Source organism: Phytophthora infestans, genomic scaffold, assembly GCF_000142945.1.
Source record: "Phytophthora infestans T30-4 supercont1.105 genomic scaffold, whole genome shotgun sequence".
NCBI classification, from domain to species: domain Eukaryota; phylum Oomycota; class Peronosporomycetes; order Peronosporales; family Peronosporaceae; genus Phytophthora; species Phytophthora infestans.
In genome coordinates this window covers 35630-48346 of record NW_003303654.1, presented here as the reverse complement: position 1 = coordinate 48346, position 12717 = coordinate 35630, and the positions used below count along the sequence as shown (strand labels likewise).

Here is a 12717-nt window from a genome sequence, read left to right as displayed (position 1 = left end):
GCCACTAGAAGGATAATGCAATTGCTGTTTTATCGATATTTATTCCAACCTCTGGTTCTCTGTTGATCCCACGGTAACTGCTTGTCCGTGTTGCGAACCACGCTTATTCCAGTCTATGGCTGATATACCCGTCAGCTTTAGCACAATGTATTACATTATATGAGACGACATTTCGTGTAGCTTATCTCTGTCACCGGGTAGAGGGATGTTATCATTGTGGCATTGGCAAATGCAAATTATTAAATTGTTACCGAAGCAAAATCGGCCTGTTCGGGTAGAGGTTCGCCATGACAGCGACGAACTCATTAAAGTCTAACGTGGCGTCCTTATCGCGATCGAACTCGCTGTAGATCAACTCCACGTCCTCGCGTGTGAGTCCGCTCGAAACCACCGGCTCCGAAACTCGATTTCCTGGTTTCCCACGCTCTTTAGTCATGACGGCTGCCATCACATCGTCATCGTCGACCCGTAACGCCTCCATGATTTCCTGCATACTCACGCCACCGTCTCCGTTGTGGTCGAACACGCGGAAAATTGCCATTAATTCGTTTCTCTGCCTTGGTTCGAGTTTGTCTGCAGCATTAGCAAACGGTGACGACGAGGATTCTCCGTCCTGATCCGTCTCATCAACACCCAAGAGAAAAGAACGTACACTGCCCACTTTTGCAAGTTGCAACATGGAGTCGATCTGCTCTTTTGAGGCAAAATGAAAGCAAGTTGCCAGCAATTCGCGCAGAGAAACTTGCCCATCCCCATTTGCGTCAATCGTTTGGAAAACGGCGCCAATGTTGGAGAAACCTAATTTTTCAAATACAGACTTGAATTGTTGCAACTCTGCCATCGAGATGTTTCCCGAGCCGTCCGCGTCCATGGACCAGAACAACCGGATGACCGACATGACTTCCGACACGCTGTATATGCCGAAACTCTTCTTGGCTGACAGCATATGTGGCTTCGCGTTCTTGTCCTTTGTTTTGTGGTCCTGTTTTGGCGATAGCTCTGCTTCTTCGTGTTCATGTTCCGGCCCTTGAGAGGTTTGCAGACCTTTGAACACGTTCCCTATGTTCGTAGTGAGCTCACGTCGTTTCTGTTGCAAGTAGCTGTGCATTCGGCGTTTTTGCTGTTGCTCGAGCGCTTGTTGCCGCATTTTCCTTAAGTTTTGGCGGTGAGGCCGCTTACCGTCCCGTAAGGCCTCTTGCATGCGATGCTTGGTAGTCTCTAGATGCTGACGCAATACTACAGCATTGGCATCGTTGAGCTCTTTAAGATGTTCACTAGAGGACTCTGTTAACAACACGCTGTTACGTCGAGTTCCTACCGGAGCTGTGCCGGGTCTTGTCGACTGAGCATCGATGCAATATCCGTGAGCTTTATCAATGATTTCGTTGATCCCGTGCAATTTTTGCAGCGGCCTCAGCTGCTTCTCTCCATCCACTGCCACCTCCTCGGGGACGCTAAGATTGAGTTCTCTATCTTGACGATAGCGATGATATTCCTCCTTGTAAAACTCGTCAAGAGAACTTCTGCGACGACCAGCAAATGAAATGTTGCTTAATTTCCTTGCCACTGAGTCGTTAGATAACGAGCTTTCAATTGACTGAAAAGTGCTTTCAGAAGCGGAAATTTGCAGTTGCAACGGAGCATCTTCTATCTGATGACGTAAACCAACGTGACCTTCACTCTTGCTAAGTTTTAGACCACGAGCCGGCGCTGTTTGTGGCCGAATTGCAAGCACTGATGGCGCAAAATGTTGCTTTAAGAAATCCGACACTTCCAGCGACTCTACGTCTTGGCTACTAGTGTCAGGTCGACGTATACTATGACGCGTTCGAACGCCTTCCATGTTGCTGTACATCTCTCGAGCTTTCCGTGTCAGAGTTGCACGAGTGGCAATGGCTTGTTGAGCTAGTTGATACTCCTTCTGGATCTGTTGCTTCACGTCCCCGTCACGATTCGGTCGAAGCAACGGCGAAGAAGCTGTTGGGCACGCAATCGACAGCTCGTTCTCGAGATAAGTCTTGTCCATCTTGAGATCTCCCGACTCCATGAACGCGGGTTGTTCACTCTGCAAGACTGACGCTTTCCGTCTCGATAGTTCCTCGTGAGGAACAGAACCAAGTTGGTTTAAACTCTGCAAACGCAACGTTTGTCTCGGTGTAATAATTGCATTCGTTTTCTTCAACGTTCGAAAAATCTCGGGTTTTAGCTGCATCTTTGTAGTTTTACCGTTCGCTGCACTATCAACTTGTGTCTTTTTGTCGTGAATTTCCTGTTCCAGCAACTTAATCTCGGGATTTTTGCTGATAATGTGTTCCAATAACATAGTGTTGACGTTACGCAGTTCGTTCACATTTCGGCGACCCACGTGTTGGGCGTACAGCGACTGGCGACGGAGTTCCATTTTTTCAGCCGGCGATCTTTCCAGTTGCTGCAACAATTCTTGTACGAGGAAATCCCGCTCTTTCGTTCGAGTTGCGTTATCTTTTCGGAAACGCCACGGCCATTGCCCCTGATTTTCCGGATCGAATAATTTGCCTAAACAGGCCCCTTCCCAGTCCCACACAAAAACCCTCATATCCATTCCACACGTTACCACAATATTTGGATGTCGACTGATCTCCAAGCTGGTAAGTGCGTCGGTATGAGCTTGCCAACGTCGAACAAGCGTCACATCTCGAGGGAAGTTTCGTAGCACGAACTACCCGGCCACGCCTTTGTCGACTCTGATGCATTTTGAGGCATATTTAAAGCTCGAGACGTGCGGCGTGTCGACAAAGTAGCAGTTGATCCTTTGCGTAGTAGAAATTTCGCCGCTGCGACAGCATTTACCACCGCGGTTTCTTTCGCATGAGCACGTGGCAAGTTTTTTGTCTGTTGCGGTACGGGAAGTTTCAAAGCGGTACGTGGTCCTCGAGTTTCTTGCCGACGGCGCGAAAGTTTTTTCAGATCTGTGTGTGACGCACGAACGTTCATATGTTCCATATCTTCTCCCAGAAGCATCGCCCCTCTCCAATCTTTCGAAGATCCATGACTAACAGCTTGTCGGTGTTTCTCGCGGCTCGGCAAACTCCCATCCACGCCACTTGTATCTTTGAGAAAATCACGAAAAAACATGGCTTTTGGTTGGTATCCACGACGCAAATATTTGCACTTGATCTCTGGGATCTTCGCCAGTGACAACCGTTGTATCATCACAGTTGGGTCCCAAATTGCTATAGAACCTTGCTCGTCGCCCACAAAAAGTAAATGCCGATTTGCATCTTCGTCAAAAACCACCTTGATACACGTCACGGCAGAAGCACTTTCCATGGGCGATTTCTTTTCTGGCTCGGGTATTACCACGGGTTTCGTCGTTAAAGCGTTTTTACGCTTTTTCGAGTGCAGCAAAAGTTTCCGGGCTGCAGCCTCCGCCGCTTCCTTTGTTACATCAGCTTTTTGTACCTTTTCACCGTCATTTTCATCTTCAGGTATACTTTCTTGCATATTTCGAGATTTGTTTTGAATTTGTCGAACATTGCTATCATGGTCGTTAATAAATGCATGCAACAATTTCCCCGTATAAGCGTGTAACAAAGGGGTAACTGCGAAGAAATACACGCCACCGATTGAGTCGCCAGCCATAACAACAGGAAACTCATCCCAGAACTCCAACGTCTGGATAGTTAAAGTGTAGCCATCTTTGGTCGATTTCGCGAAATTTTCATCGTCATCATACCGGCAATTGCCCAGATGAGCAAAAGTTTCGAAATCCCAGAGCGAAATCCTCATCCCCTCAGAATCAGCGCCCACGGTCGCAATTATCGATGGATGGAAACTATACGCACTCGAGGAAATGCCACCAGGAATGTTGATAAGTCGTCGAAGAATGCCAATTCCTTTCGACGAATCTTGGTTCGAATTATCGTCAATCACGGTAATGGCACTCGTCCCCGCGTCTGTCACAATGATAAGTTTATTTTCCGAGCAGTAGTGCAGACCCACAACAGCACAGGAGGACGCGGAATTCATCGCAGGATTTTTTCCCGCGATAGTTTTTCGGCGTGGTACTCGAATTTTCGATAAAAAAGATTCCTGACATTGCCGCATTAGCACGAAATTCTGGCAATTAAACACGCTGAGAGCTCCTTGTTCCGACATGACGATCAACTTCCTGCACTTAGCGTCGAGTGTGCACGTTAATAACTCGGTCCCTGCCTCGTTATGAGCGCTATGATCCGACGGTCTAGACGCCGAGTCTGAAGGTGGAGTAGTGGCCGAGTCTTTCTTTGATCCTCCAGTCGTAGCCACATTTCCCACATGTGCGAACTCTTCAGTACAAGAGCCAGTTTTGCCATCCCATAAGCTACAAACGGAGCCAGCTACTACCACGAATTTATTAGCAGAAGAATGATAAAAGGCACGTAGAGGAACTTCATCAAATTGTTGCACTCGAACACTGCGAAGACGTTGCAGGGTACAGCTCCCAGAAGTGGCAACCCACATATCTCGACTATACGGATGCAACGTAGCGAACGAAATGGGCTCGACGTGTACTGAAGGTACTCCCAAGTCGATGGATTCGAGCTGTACAGCTTGCGAAATACTGGCATTTGTCGAGCTCGCGTGGCCTCTGGTGATGTCCCAGACCTTAAACACACCGTCGCTATCTGCAGTTATAGCGCGTTCAGTCTGGAAAAGAGCGAGTTGCACGCCAACTAGTGGCGCTCGATGTCCCGACAGTTTAAGAGCAACTTGTCTAGAGCCTAAATCCCAAGCCAGTGCCTCGAATTCAAAACCGGCGCTAAGCAAAAGATCGTGATGTTCCGAGTAACAAAGTTGCCGAACGCCGCGTCCGTGGGCCATTAGAGCGCCGCGGTTGCGGCCATCTGTGATGTCCCAGAGCTGAATAGTGTGGCGAAGATCACACGTTACCAACAAGTCGTGTACAGGGATCTCCAGCGCGTCCATGACCAAGTCAGCGTGGACCGAGAGACGTCGCCAGAGAAATTTCGTCTCGGCGTCCACAACTTTCCAGATATTCACAATAAAATCGTTTCCTGAGCCCAACAGCAGCGCGGAAGACTCGCAGAAGCGTAGCATCCTCTGCGCTGTATTAGTTGTAATACCTGCATTTTTCAATAATTCATAAATCGTGCCAGGTGAAGTATTCGATGTTGACGTTGGCTTCCGTGCATCGTTCATATCGTAAAATGAAATAGCGAAATCTGTCGTACTCACACCAAGCCACATAAAGCGATGAATAAAAACTGCATCTAAGATCGAAACACTGGAAGCTGACGGAGGGGCGACACTTGTAGGCGTCACGAAAGCGACGCCATCACCGACAAGAAGGACGTCGTTCATGGGGCTAGTTACTACGGGTGTTGATGTTACAGTAACATTTGCATTTGTCTGGGTTTGCCTTTCATTTGTCACATACACTTCAGTCACAAATTTGCCCTCACTCGTGAAAATCTTCACGGATCGAGCTGCATTCTCCACTACGAGAAACATACGAAAACTGGCAGACCATTTCAGCTTTTCAATCCAATTACTAACTGGATTCGGAGAGGAGGTAGCGTTTGTAGAGGTATGAGAGGCAGCGTTCGACACTGGTGCAGTAATGGCACTCGTTTTAAGAGCATGTTTGGTATCTCGTTCGTAACGATGCTTGAGAGTGGCACCTTGTGCTCGAGAAGCGACCATACCGGCATCGACACAAAAGCTTGTGAACTCATCAAATTCCATGACCCCATCTCCGTTGATGTCGATATCTTCGAAGAGATCGACGAGAGCACTTACAGTGGCAGTTTTCTCCTCTGCTGTCTTTACGCGTGGTAAACCTGGTAGCACGATCTCCACAAAGTCGAGAAGTGGCAACCCGCCTCCAAGTCTCTTCTCACGCTCGCGAAATGCGTTGGCGATTGCCGAGAAGCCAGCGCCTTTAAGACGCATCATAATATCCATGATACAAGAGCCTCGGTCGGGTCTGTCGAGCGACAGACACGGACAACAACGGATCGTTCCCAAAAGAAAAAGATAGTTTCGCAAAACTAAAATAAAAACCAAATAGCTTCGGAAAGCTAAATACGTATTTATTACTTCGTAGCCGAAAGATATGCAGGGCATACGCAAAATGACAATTCGTGTTTTAGGCCCGAATACGAGCCAAGTCTGATACTTGCCTTTCAGAGCGTGGATACCAGTCTTTTTTATCATTTGATACATTTTCAAGCAAGCACCCCAATTATTCTCCAAAAGTTCTAAACTTGCTACAACGTCTCTTTATTACCGACATGTTCAAAACCGGCCACGCCACACCATTCAGCTATCTAGTTCTTCATTGCTCGGACGGTAAGGGCGTGTCTTCACGTCGTCTTAACACGCCATGTAGACGGCCGAGATGGCTGTGAGCACGTGCAAAGTCATGCAGTTCCTGCATCTTTTGAGCGAAGAAGACCGTGTCGAAGTAGTATTGCTGCAAGGCCCTGTCTGCGCGTTCGGCGCGTTCTTCGGGTGTCGTGGTCTGCAGTAACTTGGTCACAGCGTTGCATACCGAGCGTCCACCGAAGTCGGCGACGAAGCCCGGGACGCCTCTCAGCGCGTGCTCCTTCTTGGATTTCCCACCTAAAAATTGCGGTTCGTGTGCGATGGCTCTCGCTCGAATTAACGCGCCAGACGACGGCGTGATCAACTCGTTCATCGGCGGTATATCCGTCGTAAATATCAGGGCACGAGAGGATCGTGCTTGGTTAATGTAGTGACCGTAACCTTCCTGTAGACTCGGACACATAAAGTACGCCGCGTCGGTGATAAGCCGTCCGAACTCTGCCGGTTCCAGTCGTCCAGTGTGTAGAGCGACGTTCCTACTCTTGTCTATCCTCCTGGCATATCTCGTCTTAAACGCGCCGTCGAAAAGATCTTGCGCCATGTGTAGCTCCAGTCGAGGAAAGTCTGGTCGAGTCAGCCAACAGTCCAGTACTTGGCGTGTCCCCTTCTGGATACTGGTGCCTGCTGTGTGTAGGAACGTCACGTCCGAGAAGTTTTTCTCGGGTCTCGCTTGCCTCTCGCTTGCGGTTAATTGACTTTTGTACGTTAATGCTAAATTAGAGGTCGTGTGGCGGGTGTACAGTACTCTGGTTCCTCGCGGATTTCCCTCTTGCTTGAACCATTTCCTCAGATATCGAGCACAGAGCGCCGTTTTGCACAGAATTACGTCTGCTCTCCAGTAGTGTTCACTCTCGAGCTCGTACATTTCCATGTTGGGCATCAAATACAGCGGTTTAGCTGCTGGCCAGTCCGGAGCATCGGGTAATTCCTCCCAATAGTGATTAAAAAAAATCATCGGGGTATTGGGACACAACTCATGGTATGAGGTGTTCCGGCTCCTCGCTTCGTCTTGAAACTGGTGCTCTAATGCCCACCGCGGCAGCATTCTTGCTTTCAAAACTTACGAAAAAAAAAGTTACTAATATTCTAAAGTAGAATATTCCTTGTCATCGGACGTACATTTCGTGTATGCAGCGGCGTCTTCGCAGTATCCGAACGAACGCAGACCTTCAGGAAGGAATATATCCACGTCTGGACATTGACGCAGCTTGCCAAGCAGCTGCGGATCGCTCTCATTCATCACGTGCATCAGATTCTGAGTCTCGTTCTCTCCCGCCTCGCCGAATTTCCACGAGATTACGCTCATCTTGTGCTTGACACAGCCACGATGCAGCGCCGCTTCATGTAGGATGTCGCTCTCCTTGATACGCTGACTCCAGTCAATGTCGAATACTTCGTCTGGATAGAAAGCGTCGGCACCTGTGGGTGGTTTGTCCGAGTCTTCAGCGGCTGCAGCGGCGTCCAGAACATGGAGAATGTCCTGATTCTTTTCTGGTTCGGTAGTTATAGTGTCTGGGGTAACGAACGAGAGCTCCAACGCCAGCGCACCCAATGCAATAGCTACTAGCACGCCTAATAACACCCGTAGAGAGTTGTGGTGCGTGGAGCTCACGCTACCAGCGCGAGCACGCGGCAGCGGAGCGATCATCACGACAGTTGAGCTATTGTGGCGGAATCAGAAGATTTTGGACGAATGGAAGATGGAATCAGATACTGCTCTGTCACATGGTTGAGACTTTTGAACGGAGTGTGGAATCCACACATTTTGTGGATTGGGCGATGCACGCGAGATAGGAAATCCGCTTCCAAGAGGTTTACGGACCTCATTGTGGAGGAAGAATGAGGACTAACACGAGCTCGTCTAACACATTATTTACAACCTGCAACGTCTTGCATTCGTTGGCCAAAAACGGAAGCGCTCGGCAGTTATCAAGAAAAAACTGACGTTCGCCACTTGGGAAATGGAGTGCGATCACAGGTTGTCTTTTCACAGCCCCACGCACACAAAATCTCACATCAAAGTGGTTCCATTGCACAAATACTGTAAGGTGGCTCACAGGAATCCTAAATTTTCAATTCTAGCCGCTTACAAACACGCAATTCCAAATCTGGCCCGTCTCATGCACCACCTAACCGCTTCATCCTCAAGCTTGGTCCCACTGGTTTTGTAGCCACCTCTGCCTAATTCATCGTCTCTGCGCCATTTTAGCTCACGTTTAGCAGCAATAGCCGCATTTCTATCAGGACAAGCTGCATGGGACAGTGGCAAACCCAGTCCCATGCATCTAATTCTACCGGCTGAAGCCGTACAGCGAGATTTTAACGATGATAGTCGCAGAGTCCACAATCCGGTCGACTATCCCTCGTGTCCAGCGTCACTCTCGCGCCCCACGTCTCCAGGCAGGACGATGAACAGCAATAGCTCGTCGACCAGCACGCGATCCGCGCCCAACCCGTGGATCCGTGGCATCCTGGCGCTTCTACTCGCCACAGGTCTACTCGCGCTGATCCTGGAAGCCGCAACGCTCGACTTTCAGCCAAAACTCCGGCATGTGGCGCCGTCCAACGCATCGCTGGGGGTGCAGCAGCTGCTGCATCAGCGTCAGTACAACACAGAGCTTTACAATGGCTCAAGTGGAGCTGGAGAGCCGCAACAAGACGCCACCGTGTCACTGGAAGAGCTGCTGGCGCTCCAGAACACGTCCAGAACCAATGCCAGCGACGAAGTGGCGCCCGCAGACTTGTACCACTTGAGTCTGCTACACGGCGCGTGCATCACACACAAAGACGCGATTGTTTCATGGGAATTCGGCGCTCCAGGGCCTTCGCAAGACGACGAAGAGCACAATGTAGCCACGTTAATCAAGGAAGACGACCCGGATTTGTTACAGAAATTGAAACAATGTCCCGACGTGGACTTGTTCCTACCGTCAGGAGTGAGGAACAACGGATATTGTGAGGACACGATGGCGTACACCAAGTACTTGCACACTAGAACACTGCCACTATGGGCGCTGACAAAGAAGATGCACGATCCCGAGTCAGGACGTGACGTCGACTACTTCGATCTGTGTCCAAAGACACCAATGCTCTTCTTCCAGCACTACTGGGAAGAAATTCCGTCGTCTCCGCAATGGCCTCGAGGGAAAAAGATGTACTTGATGCTTAATATCGAGATGTGGGAACTCGACGAGACCCATTTGTGGCGCGCTGACGCGGTGTTATGCAAGACGCGTATCTGTGAGGAACGTGTGAAGAAATGGTACGAACAACAAGGCAATCCGCACGATACTAAGGTGCTATACACCAAACACACCTCGTCCGACCAAGCCAGCTACGCGCGACGTGTGCTGGGCGACCAAGTCGCGCCGAAAAACTTCAGTGATGTCAAGTTTATTCACACAGTCGGTGGCAGCTACTGGAAAGGTACGCGACAAGTAATCGAGTGCTGGCTATCGCGCCCAAACTTCCCGCCTCTGGACCTGTATATCCACAATTGGGCATACGAAGGAATGTTCAAGGGTACATACAATAACCATATTCCTAAGAGTCAAATTCGACTCACGACAGATGAGGTAGACGCCACTACATTCAGTAAGGCGATTGCGGAAAGCGCCTATTTCTTGTGTCCTAGTCAAATGGAAGGCTACGGACACTACATGAACCAGGCACGGGCCTCTGGTGGGGTCATTATCACTACCGACCTAGATCCCATGAAGGAGTTGATCCAGAACGACGACATGGGACTGCGAGTACCGTCCAGACCTCGGCACGACCGTAATATATTCTTGGGCGGAAGGAGTAAAAAGGGCTTGGGACTGAGAGATGTGCCCGGTATGGTGGCCCAATTCAGCACCAATGACTTGTGTAAAACGGTAGAACATCTACTCAACGACGTGAGCGTTGAAAAGCGGAGAGAAATGGGGAAAAATGCTCGGTTACAGTACCACAAAGACACCAAGTTCTTTGAGCGAGCGATGCTTGATTTGCGCGTCCTGGCGAGACAACAGGCCAGTGAAAACCACGCGGAAGACAGCGAGGAGATCATTTCCAGTGCACCTCGCAAGTATTTCCGCGACGAACCGACTACAGGGTAGCCATGATAGACCAGCTAAGTTGTAGGGAATTTTTCGTATTTTACGATTAGTTTCGGGTGAACTGGCGTAATTTATGCATCGATTGTGCAAAGAATTTCGTGTCTTCGTGATACTGTTGGCGCCCATGGCTGCGCGTTGCTCGGTGGTTGTCGATGATATGAAGTGTTGGACAGCATTGCATAACCCACTTGAGTTAAACGTAGCCAACAATTCCTCAGTGTCGTTCAGTCCTCGTTCACCTTCGTAGTTACCGCCAAGAAGCATCTTCGGGTGACGCTCAGATTCCGTTGGTATCAAAACCCCATTTCACTCGATAGGATCAGTTCGTTCATTGCGGGAAAGTTTGTGGTTACCACCACTCCCCCCGATGCCCGCGCTTGGTTAAGGTAGTGACCGTAGCCCTCAATTCGACTTGGACACATAAAGAAGGCCGATTCGGCTATCAACTTGTTAAAGTCTTGAGGCTCCAACATACCGTGCTTGAATTGGACAGGACTGCGAGCACGGTTTAACGAGTGTGGGGACGCGCTGTCGTCGATATAGACGTCCAATGGAAGCATCCCCGGTGACAGAATCCAGCAGTCGACAAGCTGTCGCGTACCTTTCCAGACACTGGAGCCAGCCGTGTGGATAAATTTCACACTGGAGCAGTCTTTTGGAGCAATAGAATTGCTGCCTTGACGCTGTCGTGCAAATTCTGCCTGGTCGGATGACGTGTGCTTCGTGTAAAATACTTTGACGTTGCGTGGACTGCCGTTTTCGCTGTACCAGCGCGTCACTCTGTCGTAGCATACGTGGGTCTTGCACAGTACAACGTCGACTCTCCAAAAGTGCGCAGCTGTGAGCTCAAACATCTCAATGTTCGGCATCAAGAAGAGCGGTTTATCCTTTGGCCAGCGTGGAGATTCCGGAACGCCGTTCCAGTAATGATTGAAGAAAACCATTGGCGTCTTGGAACACAAATCGAAGTAGTCCACTTCTCGTCCAAGTGAATCGTCATAAAGCTTAATTTCCAGAGCCCACATCGGGAGCAATCGTGAGTCGAGGTCTATGCAGAGTAATATTGTTAGGATGATGTCAAGGGCATCCGACCCGCAGTAAAGGTACGTACACTTGGCGTATGCTACTGCATCCTCGCAGTATCCGTTTCCACGCAGTCCAAGTGGTAAGAAAATGTCCACGTCGGGACACTGTTTTAGCTTTTCGAGTAGGTTCGAGTCGTTGCGGTTGATGAGCTCGTAGTCATTGTCTGCCGTTGCATTTTGCCGTTGGTGACCGTCTCGAGGTGACCCAAACTGCCACAATATCACTGCGTCTTTGTTGGCGATACAGGCTTCGTGCAACAGACTCAGATGCAGTCGGTCAGCTACAGGGACTTCAGTATCGCTGTTTGATTGTACCCACGCAGGTACCGGTACGTTATTGAGTGAGTTATTGGCAGTTTTATCGTCCAAGTTAGCTGCAAACGAATCTTTGATGCCGCCATCGAGCAGGGAGCTATCCAGCAGGAGTATCAACAAGCAAAGCCCCACAAGAGTGAGCAGAAACTGCCTTTGTCGGCGTGGTAAGTCTGGGTTCTGCTTCATGGCCAATGCAAAGATGGAGTGCTACGATGGTATTACTCGTACTGGTGGCTCCGGGTTGGTGATAAGTCTTGCCCACGTGCGTAAGCATTTTGGCCATCAAGGTTCGATTCAGCAAAGTAACAACAGTTATATTTCCAGAGCTCGCAAACGTAATTTCCGGTTTACCATACAGCCTGGCTGCTTAGGACAGGGTGATGTGGCAGGATCCTTTATATTACCGGTAATAGCTTACCAATATAATAAATTCTTCTCACAAACAAGCCAAGGATTTGTCCTATTTTACAGCTGTTTGAGTGTGGACTACAGAATAATCTGTAATCGAAATGTACGCTTAATTTTTAGGCCGTGTTCGATTTAAGCTAAAACCAGCTGTAATTGGTATTAAAGAGCTGGAATGTCTCAACCAGCTTTATTCCGCTAAGAAACACAAAAAATGACATCCAGCAGGATAGCTCCAAACGACTGGTTTCAAAATTTAGTTTTGGGTTGAATTTTGAACTTTGCGCCTTCAAATCCAGTATTTTTCTGATGGAACACGATCACTTATTTTATCTTTATTTTACTTAACAAAACGACTGTTCCACAGCTCTAGCTTATTTTCGAACAAGCTGAATTTGCCCCTGCAAGCCGAACACGGCCTTAATTCGAAAGATGTTTTTGTTTTC

The 12717-nt window shown here is 49.0% G+C and overlaps 5 protein-coding genes across 5 annotated transcripts; 1 reads left to right on the top strand and 4 right to left on the bottom strand.

Annotated features, from left to right (window-relative positions):
• Positions 1-103: 103 nt before the first annotated feature.
• On the bottom strand, positions 104-2548 carry PITG_19862 (uncharacterized protein; the record flags this gene model as incomplete). The annotated part of the gene is made up of 3 exons (XM_002896077.1): positions 104-119; positions 252-553; positions 653-2548. 3 exons carry the CDS (start codon positions 2399-2401, stop codon positions 104-106), a joined length of 2067 nt encoding a protein of 688 aa, XP_002896123.1.
• A 119-nt stretch (positions 2549-2667) lies between these two features.
• Positions 2668-5937, bottom strand: PITG_19861 (uncharacterized protein; the record flags this gene model as incomplete). The annotated part of the gene is made up of 4 exons (XM_002896076.1): positions 2668-3417; positions 3450-3517; positions 3825-5082; positions 5218-5937. 4 exons carry the CDS (start codon positions 5935-5937, stop codon positions 2668-2670), a joined length of 2796 nt encoding a protein of 931 aa, XP_002896122.1.
• A 311-nt stretch (positions 5938-6248) lies between these two features.
• On the bottom strand, positions 6249-8177 carry PITG_19860 (uncharacterized protein; the record flags this gene model as incomplete). The annotated part of the gene is made up of 2 exons (XM_002896075.1): positions 6249-7269; positions 7489-8177. The coding sequence occupies 2 exons, from the start codon at positions 8015-8017 to the stop codon at positions 6320-6322; spliced, it is 1479 nt and encodes a 492-aa protein (XP_002896121.1).
• A 600-nt stretch (positions 8178-8777) lies between these two features.
• On the top strand, positions 8778-10557 carry PITG_19859 (uncharacterized protein; the record flags this gene model as incomplete). The annotated part of the gene is made up of 1 exon (XM_002896074.1): positions 8778-10557. One exon carries the CDS (start codon positions 8778-8780, stop codon positions 10464-10466), a length of 1689 nt encoding a protein of 562 aa, XP_002896120.1.
• On the bottom strand, positions 10513-11335 carry PITG_19858 (uncharacterized protein; the record flags this gene model as incomplete). The annotated part of the gene is made up of 3 exons (XM_002896073.1): positions 10513-10578; positions 10638-10730; positions 10823-11335. The coding sequence occupies 3 exons, from the start codon at positions 11333-11335 to the stop codon at positions 10513-10515; spliced, it is 672 nt and encodes a 223-aa protein (XP_002896119.1).
• Between the last annotated feature and the right edge of the window lie 1382 nt (positions 11336-12717).